Source organism: Diadema antillarum, unplaced genomic scaffold, assembly GCF_040938485.1.
Source record: "Diadema antillarum isolate AM-2024a unplaced genomic scaffold, OU_Dant_1.0 seq00001465_RagTag, whole genome shotgun sequence".
Lineage (NCBI taxonomy): Eukaryota > Metazoa > Echinodermata > Echinoidea > Diadematoida > Diadematidae > Diadema > Diadema antillarum.
Window position 1 is genome coordinate 344603 of NW_027272205.1, and position 22732 is coordinate 367334.

The 22732-nt window shown below is 37.8% G+C and overlaps 1 protein-coding gene across 1 annotated transcript; it reads left to right on the forward strand.

The window, feature by feature from the left end:
- Positions 1-1763: 1763 nt before the first annotated feature.
- LOC139709734 (vacuolar fusion protein CCZ1 homolog) lies at positions 1764-21677 on the forward strand. The gene is made up of 14 exons (XM_071621690.1): positions 1764-1872; positions 4693-4790; positions 5230-5323; positions 6069-6191; positions 7969-8052; positions 9087-9262; positions 10656-10737; positions 11358-11416; positions 12705-12819; positions 13453-13486; positions 15042-15156; positions 15992-16138; positions 18992-19119; positions 21217-21677. Exons 1-14 carry the CDS (start codon positions 1795-1797, stop codon positions 21270-21272), a joined length of 1389 nt encoding a protein of 462 aa, XP_071477791.1. The 5' UTR covers positions 1764-1794; the 3' UTR covers positions 21273-21677.
- Positions 21678-22732: the final 1055 nt, after the last annotated feature.

The window sequence follows — 22732 nt, forward strand, 5'->3', positions numbered from 1 at the left end:
TTACAAACTGTATAATCATAGAGAATGGAGAGCAAGTTATTTTGGGGTGGCCCATGGGGTTCTAGTAGTTTAAACTCACCAAAATACCCCTATTATTATTTATGTATTTTAGCACGATTGATTCATCATACTCATTCATGTTACATTTACTTACCCTTACGGGCCTCTGACGGCATGGGCCAGACAATCACTTGTGCTATCTTGACAAACTGTATATAGGAAATTCAGGGCAAGTCTATAGTTTGTGGTGGCCCATGGGGTTCTCGTAGGTCAAACTCGCCAAAATACCCGTACCGTACTAGATTTGTATGTATTTCTGCATATTCAATAATCTAGTTAATCATTTCTGTTATATTTACTTGCCCTGACAGGCTTCTGATGCCATGGGCCAGGAAAATACTTATCCTTTCTTGACAAACTGCATTGAGGGAAAGCAGGAAAAGTTAGTTTGGGGTGGCCCATGGGGTTTTCGTAGGTCAAACTCGACAAAACACCCCAATGATTTTATATGTATATTAGCATATTCATTTATCTTACGCGTGGTAGTTGCCCTGACGGGCCTCTGACGGCATGGACCAGACAATCACTTGTCCTATCTTGAGAAACTGTATATAGGGAATGCAGGGCAAGTTAGCTTGGGGCGGCCCATGGGGTTCTGCTAGGTCAATGTCAAGAAAATTCGGCTTTGAGTCTATAGTATGTCCAGCATTTTAGGATATTCATCAATTTAAATCATATCGGTTTCATTTAGTTTTTATTTCAGGTACCACTTTCGTGTTTTGGTGATCTGCTGACAAGCGAGCAAGAAAGTAAAAAGTAAGAAAAAAACAAAACAAAGAAAGCTAAGCAAAAATAAAAAACAAAAATGCAAGTAAACAAGTAAACAACCAAACATCCCCCCCCCCCAAAAAAAAAGGCCTTTACTTTTCTTTGCTAATGCCGCTTCCACTTTCTGCTGCTGACAAGGGGAAAAAAGGGGAAAAAACAAGAAACAAACGAAACAAAAGAAAACAAAAAACAAAAAACAAACAAATGATGCCACGTCCAGGGAAAAATGTGATTATTGTGTGTTTGTGTGTGTGTTTGTGTGTGTGTTGGGGGAGGTACATGTTTTATGGTTGGCTCTACGCTTTCAAAAGTGGGGGCACTTCATGGTTTCTTCAGCTGACAAGCAAAAAAAAAAAGAAAAAGAAAAAGGTCTTAGCCCAACCTGTTATGAAAAAAAAAAAGTGGGGAGAAGACCGAGCCCCCCCCCCCTCTTGTGGGCAACGTTCTTACCATCTTGTTCTACTTTTTTAGTGGGCGTTTCTACAATTTGGGTTCAAGAAACCAACTTCAAGTTGCGAATGTCGAACGAGGAATAGGCCCCTAAGTAGCCAGATCAGACGCCTTGCGAAGCGGCGTCCCTGTGCGACAGCGACAGGGCTGGGGGTGTTTCATCAACGTTTGTCAGCGCTGACAATTTCAGCAAAATCCTTGGTTTTGATTGGCTGAGATGGTCTGGTCACTGACTGTTACTATGGTGATTCAAGTTGTCAGCGCTGACAAACGTTGATGAACCCCACCACCCACCCCCCCGATGGCGAATATCAAACGAGAAAACAGACGCAGTGATTCGCCGTGCGTCCCCATGCGACAGCGGCAGGGCTAGGCTGCGTATGGTAACATGCACGAATAAGTAACTAACTTCAGATAGGGTATGCACTGTAGCGAATATCGAACGAGGAATAAGTAACTAACTTCAGGCCGGTCTGTGTGGACAGTGTAGACAGTGGGCAACGTCTGCATTCAGCAATGGCTTCTCAACGGAGCCTAATAACTCTGGCTAACTTCTTTATATATAATCCCAAGATAAAATGTCGAGAAGGCGAGGTAAGAGACTGTTATTGTCGATTCTGTCGTTTTAAAATCGTTCTGTTTACGAAATATTGTAGAGTGGTTCAGCGCTCCTTAGTCCCATACGCTGGTGTCTGTGTCACTACCTTTGAAGAAGTGTCTCGTCAGCTCAGCGGCGACAGTCAGTAGCGTAGGGTTGTGTATGCACATGCACTAACGTTAATAGAACTTTCTAAGCTAAGGTTACCGGTACATGGAGTTTCACAAGTGAGTGTAATAAACTGTGTAACAGTGTAAGTTTGGCATAATTGTGATATAGTCCCCACCGCGTAAGTTTAGGTGCCTCAATTTTAATTAGTAGACTATGTCTTTTTCTTTTTCTTTTTCTTCTTCTTCGTCTAACTTTTTGAGCGTTTTTTTTTTCATTATCTACGATTACGAGACTAACCTGTCTACTAACGAACGTTAGGCTACTGTAAAAAGTGGTTTCTTTCGCGGTGGTTTTATTTTCGCACTTTGAGGTCGGACCGCGAATTTAACATCACATGAAAATTTTTTGAACTCACCGCTTGTTACGACGCTATTGCGCACATGCACACACGAAGATTCCACGCATTGAGCATGTTGAGTGGATGGCCAACACACAGCGATACCGCGCAGTACAAATTGTAGGTATGCTTAATAAATGGGTGACCCGCACCTCGTCATAGTTGAGTTTTGTTCATATTTGAATCACATTTCGTCACTGAAATTTTATGAAATCCCCTTCACATACAGGAAAAATGCTGAAATGATGGAATCACACGTTCACTGATCGATATCGAAAATTTGCAGAGCACATCGTCGCCAAACGCGAACGATGTGGAATAGTTGTGCGCTAAGGAAGGCCCGAAGGGGCCCATCAACTCGTCACCAGCGTTCCCATAGACTTAGCACATAAAAGACATGTGCGGGTGACCGTGATGTTCCCATAGACATATCATACACGTAAAAGATGCGTGCGGGGACAGTGGTGATAGCATTCTAACACGTATTCCGACTAATAAAATGTCAGATTTTCGCGAAAAACTGTTCGGTTTTCACCACAATTTGCTTGGTTGTGGTGGCCCTGCCAAGTTTCAAGCGTACTGAACACAGTCCCGGTCATAAATTTTTGTTTAGTGTGCTTAAAACAATTTTACGCGGGGTGACGGTATTCGGGCCCCTGACGAGGTGCAGGCACCTCACTATACAAGCATGTTAAGTTATAAAGTACTCGAGAGATGGGATTTCAGGTAAGCCTGCATTTGATTTTAATTTCTATTTAATAAATAAAAGAATAATTGAATACTATTTGGGGGTTTCATGTGCAAAATAAAACAGTTTTTGCCGACTGTGAATTCACAGATTTTGTCGACCGCAAATTTAAACACACGCGAAAAAGTCGGCACCGATGCAAACCGCGAAAGTTTCTGTACGTGAAAGAAACCACTTTTACAGTATACGACACGTTAGATCTATCAAGTATCATCCTCAGTATCAGTTCAAGAAATCTGCTCATGGGGGGGGGGGGGGGGGGGAGGGGCTCCATCTCACAAGGGCCAGGCTCTCTCCCCCTCATGAGCACCTGGGGTACTCAAGAGGCTCCCTCCCCGCAGTGCAGTGCTCATATGACTAACAATTATGAGGCCTCTGATCCTCTTCACTTCTCATCCATCTCACATTTAATATATAGGGCCCTAAATGGTCGCAAGTTCGCACTGTGATTTTTTTTTGTTACACACACATGTCCACTCTCCATGATGATAGGAAGAAAAAATTCTGTCCGGAAAATATTTGTTTTGACAAAAATTGAGTTAAAATAAAAACAAATAGAGGTCTAAATAGAATAAAATAGATTGATGAGCGGATTTCCCAGACTGTAAGAATAGGCCTACTGTCTAGGATGTAATGTTTGAATATAATGCTATTGATGAGCGGATTCCCCAGACTGTAAGAATAGGCCTACTGTACAGTCTAGGATAATGAGCGGATTTCCCAGACTGAAGAATAGGGCTACTGTCAAGGATGTATAAACGTTTGATAATTGTGCTGATAGCTGCAAGAAACTGTTACCTATAGAACATGTCATAGTAAACATAAAAAGTGTAAAAGCTTCTTTTGTAGGAATTGCAGATAAAAGGGTAACGAAAAATGATTTTTGTTTTGCAGTGAATTTAAATTTGATTGTAATTGCTGTGCTGTACCACTTTTTTATCAGTTTAACTGGTTCCTGTTTGGTCATTGGACAATGTATACACTTATACTGCACATATAATGGCCTATGTGGATAGTTGCCTAGGTTTGACAGTGACCCTTGTAAGTTGTACCCTTTCAGTTCACTATCCGGTTGCAAATCATGCAGTTTGACTGTCATGATTTTAATGATTTATTGCATCTGGGTGGCAAAGCACAATTGTTTTCATCATCATCATCATCATCATCATGGATACACAACAACAATTTCTATACACAAGTAGGTCTAGATTGATAAAAAGTCTGAAGAGTTTGAAACCATTGCGACTGATTAAAAAAATTGTCCTTCATCGACGTAGTCTCTATGAAATGCTGATTATTCAGTATTTTGAATTTATGTTGATAAAAGTCAAATTGTCAATTACTTGAATTAGATTTAGTTGCAATAAACTCAAGTTGATGCAAGAGTTTCAAACCAATACCTACAGTGCAGAATAGACCCTATGTACTCCTGGTAGAACTTTGAATTTATCAAGTAAGACATGTAACTAAATTGTCCACAAGGAACTCTGGTTATTTATTAAGATGAAAATTATGATTTGTCTGTATTTATATAGCTTGATGTTATTGTTTACATCTCAGGAACACAAGAAAATCATGTTCTACCAGCCGTCCAATGTTCCTCTGGATGTCCAGACGAGGCATGTTGGGCTTTGTGAAGGAGTGGTCATGTTCACTGAGTAAGAAATTTGTAATGGAACTGTTTTACTCAACATGAAACTTGAAAGGCAGTTTGTTACATATGTTCAGCACATTTCATTGGTTGGAATGTAAGTAGCTTAGACTCTATTTTTATTAAGATTTATATTTTTGGTAACATACAATGTGAGCATAGGTTGTCAAAGAAAATTACAATATCTTAGAAACTTATCAGCAAGAAAGGAAGAGATTTTATCTAGGGGATTTTTTTAACAAGAAGACTTGTATTTTCCAGACATGGAAACATTTAACATGTTTTTAGGCACATTATGTGATATGTGATGACCATTGCTCATTAATGATAGAAAAGATGTCTGCAGTCATATTATTTGCATGATCTAGTCAGCATGTTTGCCATTGTAACATAATGATTCACCAGTTACGTATGAAATATCCTGCTTTTTGCTGTTTCATTTTCAGAAACTTTAACCCAGACAAACCATGTCAATCAATGCACACCCAGAAAACAAGACAGCTTTATCTCCATCCAGAAGAAGAGTTCTGGATCATCATGGTGAGTGGTCAGAGAGAGGCACGGATAACAATGGAAGTTAGCAAGTATTAAATGCTGGAATGGTGGTAGTGCTATGCAATGCAAAACTACCCAAGCGTGCAATCAGACAACAAGCCAGTGCACTGATAGCAATAGTTTGAGAAATAGGCAGTTGTAGTGCCAAGCTCAAAATGGTTAACTTAGTATTGAATGAATTGTTCTGGCTCTACCCAAAAGGATGCAGGGGGCATGGATTACTGTAAAAGTGGAAATTTTCGTGGTGTGGAAATTTTTGCATATTTCATGCAACCAGATGCTTGCATGAAAATAAAAGCACGTGAATATTTTTGCATGCCATATGTTCCAGTAGGTAATGCCCTGATTCCGCGGAGGTAAAAACACGCGAAATCCATCTTACCCAACTGAGTGCGAAAAATCACTTGCGCGAAAATATCCACTTTCACAGTACACAAGATTGGATAAGTCAGTGGTTGGAATATTAACCCGTTGAGGACGAGTTCCGAGTATACTTGTTCAGGTGTGTATGGGAAATGCGTGTTGTAGCAAAATCAGTCCATCCTCAACGGGTTAATTATGTTGTTGAATGTTAATTTTTGTTGTAGTTTTTTTTTTTGGGGGGGGGGGCGTGGGAACTATCCAGGCATGTGGATTTTCCATTTTGGTAGTATCTTAGGATAAATAGCAAGTTTTGGAGATATACGTTTTTTCAATACACACTCATTCTTATTCTTTCATCCCGCCATAGACTGTCACCATTCCTTACACAGAGAAAGTCAAAGAGGGAAAGACATACCACGAGTATCATGAGGACGATGTCCAAGATTCTGTGTATCTTGCTGTCCTCAAGCATGCCTATCAACTATTCAAGGTAACGTGATGGCCATTTGACCCTTGCTCACTCACATTGTTCTACATAATAAAGGAAACATTCTACTTCTATGGCAGAACAGTGTCTGTTCTCCAAATTACAACTGCCCACATGTTTGTTTTTGGGTTTTGTTTTTTTCAGCAGATGTATACATTGAGTAAACTCATTAACTCTTTATGTGCCATGGTGTAAACCCCCTGTGTGCCACATAATTTTGAGACAGCAACATAGTCATGGTTTGGGAAAACATTCTGTGATTCAAATCTATTAACTTTTTTAGATTTTTGTTATCCTAGATGTGTAATGAGCAAATAGTAAAGAAAATTCCAAGCTTTGATGTGATGTATTTTGTATGACAAATCAATGATCATCTTTCTTTTGAATGGCCAGTAGCTACATTGTTGACTTTTGCACACGAAACAGTGAGGGAAGTGTAGAATCCACTTGCAAATCCAGCAGTGAACATTGCTTGATACTCTAGTCAGTCAGCACATAAAGTGCAAGCTACCTGTGACAAGAGTAAAGTTGCAAGAAATGCTCTCATTGTACTGTGACATTTGGCGATTTATCGACCGGTTTGGGTGGGTTTATGTGTTTGAGCAGAACATGTGAACTTGGCATGCGGTTGACTGAGTTGGGTGTGCGAACATGGCACATATGAAGTTAATAAAGATATTATGGTAGCTGCTTACCAATAAGTGATATATTTCTATTAGATATTCCAAACCAGCTGAAAGTATGTCCTCCTTGCATACTTATCATGCAGCAATACCAACAAGTTTGACATTTACCACCCACCACTGTCTGTGTCAACAACAACAACAAAATGTATGTATGTATATATGTATAATGAGGCACAAATTCATTGTCTGACTATGATTCAATGTACAATGCAATATTTATGATGAATTATGAGACAATTGTGAGATAATGAAATCAGAAATTGATAAAACCAAATGCAAATTGTAAAGTCTGAGCTTTCAGTCTGTACTGTTATTGAGACCAAATCCAGTTTTAGTTTTCATTGATAACATGGTGAAATGCTTTGAAGAGTGTTCAGCAAGAGACAGTCAATTTGAGAGACAGATGAGAAAGGAATCTTGTCCTTGTGGATACCTTGAGGTGAGTTGGTCTGGCACACAAACAGTATGGACACTATGGACACAGCATAGCATACAGGACCTACCCCACCCCTTTAAGGAAAGTGATCTATAGGTATCAATAGTTACATTCACACGCAGTTGCCAAACTTGAAGTTTAGATCGCAAACTTAACTGTCGATGGTTAGCTCCACTCGTGAATTCCCGACGCAGGTTCACACGTGCACCTAAACTTTAAGTTACAACTTGCGAGCAAGCCCCACTCGATGATTATAACGGAAGTGCAGAGTCTTTGCCAGATGACCTTATGCCCATACAAAATTGTGCAGCGAATGAGACGCGAGGTTCACACTGACTCACAAGCTCATTGATTATTGTGTCCACACGGAGTGAAACTACGAGTGGGGACCCCCGCGGCTTGTGGAGAGAGCGTAAACCCTAAGATGTCTTGTGGTTCGAATCATCGACTCTGCTAACTTTCGAGTGCGTCCACATGGTGCTAAACTACACGCTAATCATCAAGACTTTAGTTTTAGACCAAAACTTAAGTTTAGGAACAAGGTGTGAACCTAACTAATAACATCAACAAAACTAAAAAGTAATTGAAAGTCATTGGTAGTAGACATTGGCCTTGATGTGTCGCTATGGTGATTTGCTGTATCTCTGATGTCTTACAGCTCTTCATGGGTACATTCACTGAGATCATGAACCTACATGGAGTGGATCAACTCAAGCATAGACTCAACCATTTCTTTACAAGGGTGAGTATCCTATCCTTAGTCTCCATGTAGGCAGCCCTTAACCCGTTGAGGATGAGTCCCGAGTATACTCGGGCAAGCATCTATTTGAAATGCGTGTTGTAGCAAAATCAGCCTGTCCTCAACAGGTTAAGACATAATGGGAATGGCAAGATAGAACACTTTTCAGCTGAATATGATATCAAACTTCTGTACCAAATGTAACATACAGTATGTGACAATTAAGTGTGTGGCTGCAATAAACTGGTCCAAAAGTTAGTAGGAAGTACAGGTAATAGCTTTCAAAGCAAATTAAATGGAGATTCATGGAGTTCCTCTCAAAGGTAGGTGTGTAGAGCATGATATACATAATAAACAAATGCCCTCTTCAGGAAGAAAAATTCACAAAAAATAGCTAGGCCTGTGAAACTTAAACTGTACAACTCCATACATCAATGAGGTTGTTCTTGTGATGGAGACTTTCCTTCTGTTTGTTAGTTGATGACAATCTTTAGTGTTCAGCTGCTGTATAGTTCTCTCAGATCATTTTGCATTTTACTGATTTAATTGCTGTGGCGTATTGGCAAAGCATATGAGGCTTTGAAAAAAATTCCATATCACTTTGTTGCAATAGCATCGCAAAACCTGACATAGTCCATGCAACGTCATGAGTAGCATTTATACTGCACTTGGCAAAAAAAAAAATTAATTAAAAAAAAAAATAAAAAAATGAATGAATGAACTTACCAATACACATTTTGTTTCAAAGTACATTTTGTTGCTTTGCAGTAGAGTTCACATCCAGTCTGTTTATGTGGTATTTCAGTGTGGACTGACATCATGGGATCTATAGATGGATAATATTTATGATAATAAAGGGCATTTATATTGCGCAGCTACTATGATGATATACTCTACTGCGCATATAAGGCTAAAAAGCATTTCAGTGATATGCATAAGTATCCATCTTTGCATTACCATTCAATAAAATACTTCAGTTCATCTGAAGATAGATAGAGATGAAATATCGCACCTGTATTTCATATTGTCTTTTGCAGTATCTATCCAATCTACGTCTGTCTTCCTGTGATATTCTGGAAGTCCACAATGGTATCCAGTTCCTGCCGCTGGATAAGAACACATACCTTAGAATCCAGTGTTTTATTAACTTGGTGGAAGCTTCTTTCAGTCAAATCAAGTACACAGCATTCCTGTACAACAACCAGCTGGTATGGTAAGTGACAACCAGAAAATATCTGGGTTACCCTCATCACTATTTATAAATAATTCATTGTGTCTCTATTGAGCTGGTATTTTATGATAGAAAAATAGCACCTCGGATATATTACGGTAGTCATTCTGAAATCATGTATAGGGCCACTTGTGAAACCTATGGAAACTGCAGGGGAAGAGATAACAGTATAAATGTATGATTATTTGCTTTACTTCTGTAAATTCATAGTTTTAGCTTTCTGAAAGAAAATTTGCCAACAAAGAAAGAAAGAGGAACAAAAATCAGTCTTTTCTGGCCATCATCCATTTATCGAGATAACTCGAGCCAGGGGTCACTTAATTGTAATATGATCTGCACAAAGTTTGATTTGATATCCATCAGTATTTTTTGGTAAGCTGTGTTGTCCAGTATGTCAGGAATATGTTCAGTTCAGACCATTCACCATTAGGAGGTTGCTTTGAATAAAACATGTTCCGTAATCTAGCAGTCAAGTGAAATTATGAAGAAGATATGACTGATTTGAAGTTTAAAATGTTATGTAACAGGGAGTATTATAGACTATTCAAACTAGTGAAGTGATATGGTTATATGTCATGTGCAATGCTGCTCATTGGGTTTCGTGTACAAAGTGACTGAAAATATGACTTTTCTCTGATTGGCATGTACATTTTTTGTAGTGTGTAGTTTTTTTCTGTGTAGGAATGTACAATGAATATATGATATTTTGCTTCATAATTCTTATTCATTCAAATAAGTAATTTAGATTACCTAGACTAAGTCATGTACTGAATTTGTGCTTCTTGATTGCCAACCCATTCAGAATGAGCAGAGGCACAGAAAATTGTGAAGATATTTTCATGGGTTTTAGAATTCATGCTAGCCAAAAGTAGCGCAAAAAGCATGAAAATTAATGCACCGCAAAAATTTGTACTTTAACAGTAATGGAGATTATAATTTCATTAAAAAAAAGTGAAGTTAATGACATTTCATGTACAACTGGATATAAGAAGTGTTGTGCAAACAGCTACTTTGAGTCAAATTTCCATGTTGTATTTATCTTGTATTTGTCTTAGAGTTTTGTGATACCATCCCTGGCTTAGTTTCATCGAGACAGTGCTGCTGTGTACACGTATATATGGGGAAATGGTTGAAATAAATTCTTGTGTTATTACGAAGCCACACAACATCCAACTTAGAAAATTTGCTATGAGAAAAAAAAATTGCTACAAGAAACATCAAAAGCATTCTGGATTGAAGAGCTTTGTGGCAGGTGAATTCAGAGTAGTATTATTATAGATAGTGAAAGGACAAGAGTGAGGCTGGTGGATTTTATTAAACTGAAAGTATCAGAGATATGACAGAAACATTTTTACCTTTTTGTATTTATTTGCAGGAGTGGGTTGGAACAAGACGACATGAGAGTTCTCTACAAGTATCTCACTACAGGTCTCATCCCATCATCTCTAGACACAGAGGTAATTCTTACATCTATACATTCCCAGCTTCAATACCAGATGCCAGAATATATGTTTGTCATGTTGCATCATTATTATTTGATATAGTTATCAAGGCAGCAGCCACAGAAAAGCTGACCAGTTATTAAGTATTGAGATATACCATAGCAATGTTACATTATTACAGTAAATTTGGTTATTGCAATGGGCAATAATTACAGACATATCCGGGAGTAGAACTGGCAGTATTTCATTCAGTTTTTGTGTATATAAATGAGAGTCTCTTATGAAATACTCTCCAAATCTTTGTTCTGTTAATATGCAAGTGTATTTTATTTCCATTGTTTTGTTTGCTGCTGAACAGTATCAACTGTAATGTACTGAGAGCATATATAAGTTTTAACCTGTAATGTAAAGAAAAAGGATCAGGCTCTCCAAAGACTAACCTTTGCCTGAATTTGTTCCTGCATCTGCTCTATAATTCAATAAGATACGAAGGGTATAGAACAGTAGAACTGGAACATGATGTAAAGCAAACTATTGAATGTAAATATTTCTAAGAAATTGTCTATAGCATTAATAAGAGAAGAAATCATCCTTGAAAGAATCAGTCTCATGAGTTCCATTCTTTCCTACAACAGCTGAGGGAAACACCAAAGTCAACATCAGCACATTCTGGAGGCTCATCTCACTATGGAAAGTAAGTCATTATATCACCAATGTTTAACACTTCTGTCTTTCAGTTAAAGGAAAAGTACCTGTAGGACAAGATAACATAAAATTGCAAGCAGTGAAAAGGGGAGAAATAAGTATTTAAAAAATTGAACAAAATTAGCGTGATAGTAACATTGTTATCTTAAGTTTAGTGGTAGGGGTCATATGAAATTCTGTCCTAAGCACATTTCTTAGTAACCATCTGGTGGACATTGCTATGATTTATTTTTGTACTACCCTGTACTTGTTTTTGTGGGATTTTTTAGTGACATAACTCTAGTTCAAGGTTTTCGTCATTCCAAGAACATATGAAATCTGAATTGTATTCTACTCTGAAAAAGGTTTTATTTCTTTGTAAATTCAAGGCAAAGTGCATGTTTGTTCACAAATTCTAGAAAGATGGAATGTTATGAAAGTTATACCTGAGTCATAAAACCAAGCTGGCATGTCAGATGTGTCAATAAATTCAGTGATTCACTGGCCTGTTTATGTTCTAAGGATTTCCCCAATCTTTTCAGTAAAGGTTCTGAATTTTTCTGTATGTTTTTAAACTTTTGTTTTTATCAAAATAAACTTTCTCTGTTGCTTCAATTCTGACTCATGTTCTGACTTAGTCTGGGGTATTGATATGAAACTAGATCTGTTTAGCATTATTGTGATTGCATGTAGTATGTTTGTGCATTGGAAAGTGACAATGGGGCTGAAATGTCTATCCAAGAATAGGGTTTAATAGTGCATGATAGTTGCAGGTTTGGTTCCAGTGATGGGAGTCCTACCAAGTCGTCAAGTGCTGTGAGCACCGCAAAGGAGTGGAAAGGGTCATTTGAAAATTGACTTACATTCTAAGTAGTATTATTGTTGTTTCAGAATCCTTTAGTCTGTTTTCTTGACAAAGAGGTGCATGAAGTCAATGTTTACCTCCATCAATTTGTTGCTGGATTTGATAATGTGCAGGAGCTGGATTTGTATTGAAAAGGTATACAGAATTTGTGCATAAAGTTGTTCACAGAAGTGTTCAATTAAATCAATTTAATGTAGTATATCCACATATTCACATGTCCCTCCTGCATGTGCTTTGGAACCTCATTGTAACAATGTCACATTTAGCAAGTTGCCTGATATAATGAGGTAATTTTGCAAGTCCCATTTTGATCCTTTTGTATTCTCTTGTTTTTATCCCTGATGTTTTAAGATTCCTGGTATAACAAAGAAATTTCAGCCTGTTATAACGAGTTTCCCTTGTAATTTATCTCCTGTGATTTCACCTAACGTAGGTTTGTTGTAGGTCCCCAGAATCTCCTGGACCCTAGTGCAGCAGCCAACAAGGTTCCTGTTCTTCACATCAGCAAGGGTGACCATGTAGAAGAACTCTTTCTCATCATCTACAGGGTAGGCGTACTCAAGCACATTTCTCTCCATGTTTTATATGTATCCTTTGTAGGATACACTGTCTACTGTTATCCAAGTGGTATATTCAGCAATGCTAGGTCTACCTGGGATAGTGTAGTCAGGTATATAGACATAAATTATAGATATAACATTCAGGGATAGGGTACTTGGGTATGTAGGCATATATAGATTTAACGGTCAGGGATAGTGTACTCAGATCTATAAACATGATGTAAACATGATGCCACACATGTGAATGATATTCTATTGAGTAGATATTATATGCCTAATTTAAATCAGGGATGTGAGAGTTCAGTTAAATCTGATTTTAGACTTCTTCTTTTCTTTGACCCACACCAACTTTTCAGGCTTTTTGCAGTTCAAATGCAGTAAAATGCTGCAGTTTTAAGGCACTAGAAACTTTTTTTTTTTGGGGGGGGGGGGGGGTGGTAAGTTTTAGATTTTTTCAGACCCTTTTCTGCAAGCACTCTCACACCCCTGGTCAATAGACCGATGGGTGTGAAAATAAGCCTTTTGCTTCATCAATGTTAGATACATGTGTGATTTAATGGATTTGTCTGCCTGCTGTGGATTTTATGCCTTATTTCGTATGATTTCTACTTCTCTTTACAGGCAATGAGTGCCACTATATGCCTCATGGTGGAAGGTAAGTAAGACCAGCCAAACTTCATGAAGGTTTCAGAACAAGTTCACTTCTTATTATGACGATGCCTTGCACTTTATCATGCCATTCTACACGTATTAAATCACCAAAGAATTTTATGCTCAGTGAAATGGTAAAGAGAGAGAGAGAGAGGGGGGGGGGGGGGGGGGGAGGGGGTGGAGAGTTGCAGTTGCAGTGTAGGGTCAGGTTTAAACATTGTTGTAAATGAAACCAAAACAAAAACATGGAGATCACCTGAAAAGAGTTAGTTTTAGTCACCATATTTTGATGTAAACAAAGTCAGGGTTACCATTGTATTGTTTGCTTTCAGCACATTCTATGAGTTTGTATGATCATTCTTTTCAAGCTCTTTCTTCCTCTGGTGTCGTGTCCTATTGTATTTAGCAAAATCATGAATTGTTGCTGTATGCAGTTGTCTTGATACAACTGCATAAAGAAAAAAAAAAAAAACAGGTGCGAGTTTCTTCACTTCGTCTCCCTCTACAAATTAAATTTGTTAAGATCGCAACTGCTGATCTGTAAATTAACAAATATGTCGGGAAAAAAGGGAACCACGGGACTCGAACCTGTCATCTAATGCTTTCCGGGCAGCGACACTACCACCAGGCTGTCCCTGGTTGCCGGCAGTGACACGATGAACATGGGACAAATACCCAAGTTCCGAAATTCCGACATGTTGTGTTAAGTAGTCCAAGGCGGACAAGGCATATTAAATGAAATATTCATTTATTAAGTTTATTTATCAAATTTTTCATTTGTGACCCTGCACCTCAAAACAAACAAAAAGTCGCCAGACATGAATTTTTAGTGAAGACCATATTCTGAAAGAGCAGACTTTAAGCTTTAAAATGATGTATAACTCAAATCAAATGGACTTTCCTAACCTATCTTAATATTGGAAAGAAAGCACACACTTAGGAAAAGTGTGAACTGAGAAAAGAGGCTCTGAAGTACAGTGTCTATTCAAGCGCTTAATCTTTACCAAACCGTGCTGGCTGTGCGATGAATGGGACAAAAAATAGGAAGTAAACCACCAGAGTAACAACAATGAAGGGATTATCAGATTAGACTGAAATCAAGCAGGCCTCATTAACACATTCTGTCCATAATTAATGCCGACTTTCAAAGCAGTAGCACTATCCTTTCAAAAGTTATTAGAGTTGAAAGTGAAGAGTGTGGACAAGGTTTTTCAGAAATGAAAAAGGGATTCTAAAGACACACCTAATCACACTATTCTACCAAAAATGTTCTGAGATAAACTGCGAAAAAAAACTCACCTTTGCCCGTTTTATGATACCAAATGTTAGCATAATGTAAAAGAAGACCCGCTCTTTCAGAAAATATGAAAAAGTCAATTTCGTCTATGTTGACCCATTTCACTTATTTTCAGTCCTCATGCAAAATCAGTGTGTGCGACTTTATGTTCGTTTTGAGGTGCACGGTCACATTTAGTCAATTTTAGTCCATATCATGAGTCAGTTTGAGTTAAGAGTATCATTTTCCGTAATGACGATATGCAAAATGTTTGACCATCCAGGTACCCAGCTGCCAAGTTTAGAGTGGTACAAAAACATAGATAGCTTCCTTGGACCACAGCTGAGCACTCTAGCCTCGGACATTGCTGACCAGTATGCTGCCAGGAGGTCATCAAGGTGAGGTGTGGGTCAAATGTCAAACCTTTTAAGTGGACATTGACCATATTTTGACAAGATTAGACAAGTTTGTGTTCATAAAATTATTCTATGATAGGAAATGCTGCTGTTATTATTGAAAGGTTGTGGTTATAATGACATTTGTGTGCAGTGATAGCATATTGAAGCATACTACAAGTATGTGATGTAAAATATCAGATGTCCATGTTTCATCTGTTGGTGGAGAGACAGAGGAGAAATTGATTATACCCATAGAATTTGGATAATAATGATAATGATTAATGAGACTCAACAATGATTATATCTCTAACACATGTATATATTTGTCACTTTTAATATGCACTCAAGACAAGGACATGCTATGGAGTATACAGTTGCAACAATGGCTGAGTTTCATATTTGCTTAAACTTTAAATACATGCATTTTCAAGGCAGATTTGAATTTATTGATATTGATATTTAATTTATCTTTGATTCTGGGGGTAGATTGTTCCAAAAGGCAGAGGCATTATATTATGCAAATGTTCATTCTCCATATAGTTCTTCATTTTGGAACAACAAATAATACTTTGATTTTTTAACTGAGATTCCTTTCTGTTTACATTTGAAGTAGTTCTCTCAAATAGTGTGAAGCAAGCAAATAAAGATATGGTATATAAGACGACAAAATGAGAACAAAGTGACTAGATTGATGGCAAGAGCAAGAAAGGAAAAGGTCTAGCTATGTTTCCCCCATATGATGATGGTCAGATGTTCTCTACACTCAACAATGACTTGAGTATGATTCATTGATTTCTCCTTCCTTCTGTCACTTGGTATCTTTTCCTATTTCCAGTTCGTCAAGTCATGAATTCAAGTTTGTCTACTTCAACCAAATGAACCTTGCCCAGAAAACCACTGTGCATGACAGAAAGACAATGGCAGCCAACATCAATCCGGAGACATTGCGACTGATTGCCGACATCAATGCTGACTTTGAAAAGTATGTAGTGCCACATAAACTCATGCTGTTTCTCTCAGATTGAAATTCATGTGTGCTCTAAGGCCACCACACACTATTATACGACTTTCCAACTTACCAACTTTGGATCTGAAATAAGAAAGCATATCTATTCTTAGGCTATTGTGATTTATTTCAGATCCAAAGTCAGTCAGTCGTGTGACCGAAAGTTGTATAGTGTGCGGTGGCCGTTTGATACACTATATTATAATTTCTTTACTCTCAGAGTGGTGTTATTTACAAGTGTATGTTGAAGTAATCTGGTAATGGGGACAGCCTAATGATGACAGATATCATCATGATGACATTGATACTAGCAACAGTTGTAATAACAAAAGTAGTAGTGATGGTCGTTAGTACTATCAATTATAGCAGATAAGTGCTAATGAATTTTAATAGTACTAGAAGATGTAAGCGTTTCCCTTACTAGCATTGTCCATTACAATGAGATGGTCAAAATTGGGGATGCTTGTTCACATTACACACACACAAACATGTGCAAATACAGTCAAACCTCCCTTAGCGGCCACCTGTCTATTGCGACCACCTGTCTACAGCGGCCACTGAAAAATCCCCCCGAGAGAAAAGCCCTGTTAAAGACCCTGTGTATAGCGACCACCTGTCTAACGCGGCCAGCGGCCACAATTTTGTTTCCCGCAGTACATTCTAACCTGTCTATAGCGGCCAAAAACCCAAAGGAGCCGTAGCCGAGCCGATAATTCAGCGTGTTTTTCTACTTTGTAGCCATGCGGGCAACGTTCAGTGATCGCCACCGCTGTATTCATCCCTCATTCAGTCATAATAATGCACTAGTGTTAAGCTTTCTTCACGACAATACACATACTACTAGGCAACACTTTCATATACACCGGCATGGTTAAATGTATGGAACACACGGTGTGTGCATACGTACACACATACATGTACACGTAAGGATACAACGATGATACATGTACATGTAAGCAATGCACACAAAGTTGGATTACCCGTCTGTAGCGGCCACCTGTCTATAATGGCCACTTTTCCCGTCTCCCTTGGGTGGCCGCTATAGACAGGTTTGACTGTATCTCACTTTGTCACACACAAAAAGGAGATGTAATACTCATTGTGAAGTGGATGTGACTTCCGGGTCTGTAGCAAGCAATGTACAGTGGACTCTCTATGCACATATAGGAGAGAATCTGTGATTCTCTGGCTATGATTAGCGGACATTTACGTTCCCATACAGACGGTATAATCCATAGAAAGCTTGTCACAGAAGACGAATAGAATATTTTCTCCCCTCCCCTCCTCTCTCTATACTGTGAAAGCTGCAATTTTTGCATACAGATTTTTTTGCAAATGACGTCAGAGACATTTTCATGAGATGTTGCTTTTGGATTCCACACTAAGGCTGTCGAAAGTGCATTAATGCCTGTCTGTTCAAGGTTTATGACATACAAATGAGTCCAGGGGAAGGTACATTTCAGTGTCTTTTGTTAGATATATTAGTACTTTAGCAATGATTGACAGATGAGGTCACAGCCAGAATCTTGGATTGCAAGTTTTGTTTTTGTTTTTTTCATATCCAAGTAATCTGAAGAAAAGTAAAAGAAAATTATTACAAATATATGGATTGTTTCTAGATATTCATTGCACCGCAAAAGTGATATTGAGGGTATCATGAATCAGCACAAATCAACATGCATTTGTATGTCATAAAACCTTTCATGATATTTCAGCATGCTGTAAAATTTCTGCAAAAATGAAACCCCTATGAAATTAGCAGCTTGTACAGTACATGATTTTTACACTCACATGCCCACAAATGAACAGAATACAATCTATACTAAGCAATAGGGTAGTTTCAATGTGAGTTTACAGATTAGTAGTAGCAGAAGCAGCAGCAGTAAGTAGTAGAAGTAGCAGCAGCAACAGTAGTAGAAATAATAGTAAGAGCAGCAGTAGTAGAAATATGGTAGCAAAAGGAATATTTGTTTCTTCATTGTAGTATTAGTACCATTAGAAGTAGTAATACTTGTAACAATAGTATTTGGGATGATATCGTGGTTATCACAGAATTCTCAATTTCACTTTTTATTGTTTCCTGTCATATTTCTAAGCTCATTAGCATATGAAGTGGAAACTCACGCATACTGTTGATCAAGTTTACATGATGACCGCATTGCATGCCACATGTCTCTAGATGTATAAACAGACCTTGAATTTCTGCATAATTCCAAGTACAATGATGTTGACAAAGTAAGTTAATGCAGATAATTCCAACCAACCACATCCTGGTTATCTGGATGTTGTATGGTGGCCTCTAAGAGCAATCAGGAAATCAAAGCCTTCTCGTTTCCTCTCCGCTGAATCACACTTTGATGTTATGCTAGGAACTGATGAGTGGGCTATTTGAAAAAGGAGGAAATCAGTAAAAATCTTTGAATGTATGACTGAATGATTATGGACGATTTGTGTATAGTAGAATCCATACTTTTGGTATCTATGATTTACTACTTGTGTATTTGGTCATTTGTGAAGGAAAATACTATGCTCATAATACTTGATTTGTTTGAATATAAAATGTCCTCTATTTGGCTGTCACCTAATGTAAAAATCTAAAATTAAATTCAGTGCATCTTTAATTTCATTCAAAGACTGATTTGACCAAGTATGAAATACTGGAAGAACAGATGGACCTGATACTCAGTGGACAAAGATGTGGAAATGATGAATTTTACACCGGGATCATCTCCGCACCCATACATAGGTCAGCTTTCACACTTGGCCAAAATCTTGCTCTGAGCCAAATTTTATTTTAGCATTTTATAAATTGTCATTATCTATTTCTAGGTCAGATGATGCAGGAGAAACATTAATGAGGACGATGTCTGACTACTGGGTCGTGGGCAAGAAATCTGACCAAAGGGAATTTTACGTGGTCATCAACCAACGAAACTCAAATCTTATAGAAATCAATGGTAAGTACAGAATATGATGTCGGTTTGATGGAAACATTAACCCGTTGAGGACAGGCTGATTTTGCTACAACAAGCATTTCCCGTAGACACTCACCTGAGTATACTCATGACTCGTCCTCAACGGGTTAACATAAAAATTCACAGGCATGCATTGGTTGTTGTTGGTGTTGTTGTTGTAGTTGTTGTTGCTGTTGTTTGTCCCCGCCGAACGAGTTCGAGCAGGGGACTTTGAAACGGACTCCGTACGTGTATGTGTCCGTCTGTCCGTCTGTCTCTCCGTGTGTGCGTCCGTGTGTGATCAAAATCTTCAATTTGCTACTTCTCTGTCATTTATGAGCCAATTTTGATTCTGTTTGCTTTATATGATAGCACTACATGGGAGCTTTGAAACTTCTACACAGAATTTCAGTTGTGACCTTTGACCTTTGACCTATATTGTACATTTTGCTACAAAATGCTACTCCTTCGCCATTTCTAACCCGATTTTGATTCCGTTTGCTTTATGTGATGGCACTAGTTGAGGGCTTCAAAATTTGTACACAGAATTTTGACCTTTGACTTCTTTGACCTTTGACCTTGATTTTTTGACCTGTATTGTACTTTTTGCTACAAAATGCTACTCCTTCGCCGTTTCTAACCCGATTTCGATTCCGTTTACTTTAAGTGATGGCACTAGGTGAGGGCTTCAAAACTTCCACACAGAATTTTGACCTTTGACTTCTTTGACCTTTGACCTTGATTTTGGACCTATATTGTACAATGGCTACAAAATGCTACTCCTTCGCCATTTCTAACCCGATTTCGATTCCGTTTGCTTTATGTGATGGCACTAGGTGAGGGCTTCAAAACTTCTGCACAGAATTTTGACCTTAGACATCTTTGACCTTTGACCTTGATTTTTTACCTGTATTGTACATTTTGCTACAAAATGCTACTTCCGGCGGGGACATATATTATGCACCGCGTAATTTCTACTTTTCCTTCTTGTTGTTGTTGTTGTTAATCAGAGCTTTTCCCTGGTGTGCTTTCTATGCCAGTTGACACCAGTGATCTAAGACCTATCGTCATGAAAAGGAATTACATAATTAAATCAATCTTTATTGTATTATACTAGCATTTACAAGGTATTGTTACACCTGAGTAGGTTTCTTTAACCAAGGAGACATCCAAACTGATGAGAATTAACCAATTGCAGTGAATTATGGGGCAGCTTGTCTAGTAAGAGCAAGATTCCAGGGCAAATTAAGGACAAAAGACTTTTAGACATATAAATTAATAAATACTTGATTAGTGTCGTATGCCCCCTCTGTCATGGTCACTATATAACTAGGAATGTTCGCGTGCATTTTAATTTCAAGAATTTTGCGAGAGCCAAGATTCGCAAACTTAAAATGCATGTGATAATTTTTGTCTATACTATATGCTTTGAATGTTAGAGGCAACTCGCCAAAAATTTCATGATGCGAAAAAGGCCATGGGGTCCAATTCGCGAAAATTTCACATGCCGTAAAAATATTGTGTTTAACAGTATAACTCAATTCCACTTCCTGCAGAATAACTGAAAAGTTTTGAGGAAAGAAAAATACTGACTGAGAACAAAAATGAAAACATATAATTGTAGATCTGTTTGTACTCTATGTCCGCTTGTATTTTATGTTGAATTGCCAAATACATAAATGAATAAATAACTAATAACAATAATAATAAAAATAATAATAATAATGATGATGATGATAATAATGATGATAATAATAATAATAATAATAATAATAATAATAACAATGATAATGATAGTAATAATAATAATGATAATAATAATGATAATAATAAAAATGATAAAGATCTGCAGGGTTAGAATTCTTGTAATCTTCCAGGATACATTTTGTAAGCCAAGATCCTGAAAGACAGATCATAATATGTTTATGGTCCTTTAAAGTGTGTACACTTCTCAGTGAAAGTATGAATGTGAGTAGGACCAAAGGCAGGTATAATATTCCCTTCTAGTGACTGATGTATGACAGTGATTATAATCCTGCTTCTTCACACATACATTTACACTCACACACACTCACACACACTTTTTTTCCCCCATTCCAGAGGAAGTGAAGAGGCTATGTGCCAGCCATTTCTCAAACATCTTTTTCCTGGACTGAATCTAATGGCATGGTAGTTGACCTATGACCTGGATGTGACCCTTTAAGGTCAAATGGAGAACTCCTGTATTGGCAAGTGCAATAAGGTCATGGAGGATGGACCTTTGACAGCATAATTATGGAGATGTGTGCAGCAAGACATTCACATTGAATGTCGCAGCTTATTTTGTTCAATCGCACATGAGTTATCAGATGAACGGGATAGAGACAACAGTGTATTTTACCTGAGGAACTCCTGCAACATGGCTAAAAAGGTCTGGATGTCACACTTATTCAGATTTACCAATTTATCAGAACAGCTGACTGTTACGCTATATTTACACGTTTTCATTAATAGCTCTGCATTCATAATTCTTTTTTTTTTTTTCTCTGAGAGAGATGAATATTGCAGATGACTTGCAACAGCGTGGCCCTAATTCAAACATGTGCATTGTTGATAATGTTTGTAAGTTTAGGTACATAAACAACATTATTATGTCTATGTACCCAGATATATAACTGTGTACCTACATGGTTTGTAGTATGGAAGCCTTTGACCTGTTCCATCAGAGTAGGCTAAAGCCCGCCGCACACTCTAAGACTCACGACTATACAACTGACAGACTTTAGATCCGAAATGAATCACAGTTGCCTCAGAATAAACATATGTGTTTATTTCAGATCCAAAGTCTCTCAGTCGTATAGTCGTGAGTCATATAGTGTTTGGCTGGCTTAGAGGAAACCAGTGATGAGGTACTGGAGATAGTAAATATTACTGTGCAGGTCTGCATTGTATCTAATGATCAGTGTGTAGGGCATGAAGCGCCTAGTGATAGACAGACTTGAGTTATAATCTGGACTTTTACATTTACATTGCAATCAACATCAATCTGTGCATTGAACACCATACCTTTGTCACCGGACAATTTATCACTTAAGGCAGGTAAAAAACTGTTGAAAACTGTTTATCCTATTAAAGCAGGCCAGTGAGGTCAGTTTGCTCTTTGTGTTTGTCATTTTGCCTCTGACAAAGATTCTGCTTGTGTCAAAAGTTGAAGCCCCTTTTGACTTTATTTATCACTTTGTCAAATCTATTTTTGTATTTTGTTGTAGCAAATGGCTCTGAGTGCATGAAGTGCAATTACTTGGATCACTAGCACCCATTGTTCCTCAGTCCGTTAAGATTTTTGATACCATGTACACCCCCTAATAAAACTCCAAATGACATTAGAGTAAAAGTATTTTGAGTTTCAACCATGCTAGCTGATTGTGCCCTATTACCTGAATGCCATACCTTGGATATGTCTTCTATATGGCTCACACTACCAAAAATTTGAAATCAATTGTTTTGTATGCATTGTAGATTGAAAAAAGTACTTCTTGTAAAAGAAGGCAAAGTTATAAACAGTGTTAAAAGCTATATGATTAGTCTTAGTTGTCAGTGTTTTCTAAGAGAAAATTATATTTATATTTCATATGAG

What these genes read in the sequence shown, in the direction of transcription:
- LOC139709734 (XM_071621690.1), top strand. Translation starts at nt 1,795, where the DNA reads ATGGCTTCTCAACGGAGCCTAATAACTCTGGCTAACTTCTTTATATAT. An exon ending in TAAAATGTCGAGAAGGCGAG is followed by an intron (nt 1,873 to 4,692) that starts GTAAGAGACTGT and finishes TTTACATCTCAG; the next exon opens with GAACACAAGAAAATCATGTT. An exon ending in TACAACAACCAGCTGGTATG is followed by an intron (nt 9,263 to 10,655) that starts GTAAGTGACAAC and finishes ATTTATTTGCAG; the next exon opens with GAGTGGGTTGGAACAAGACG.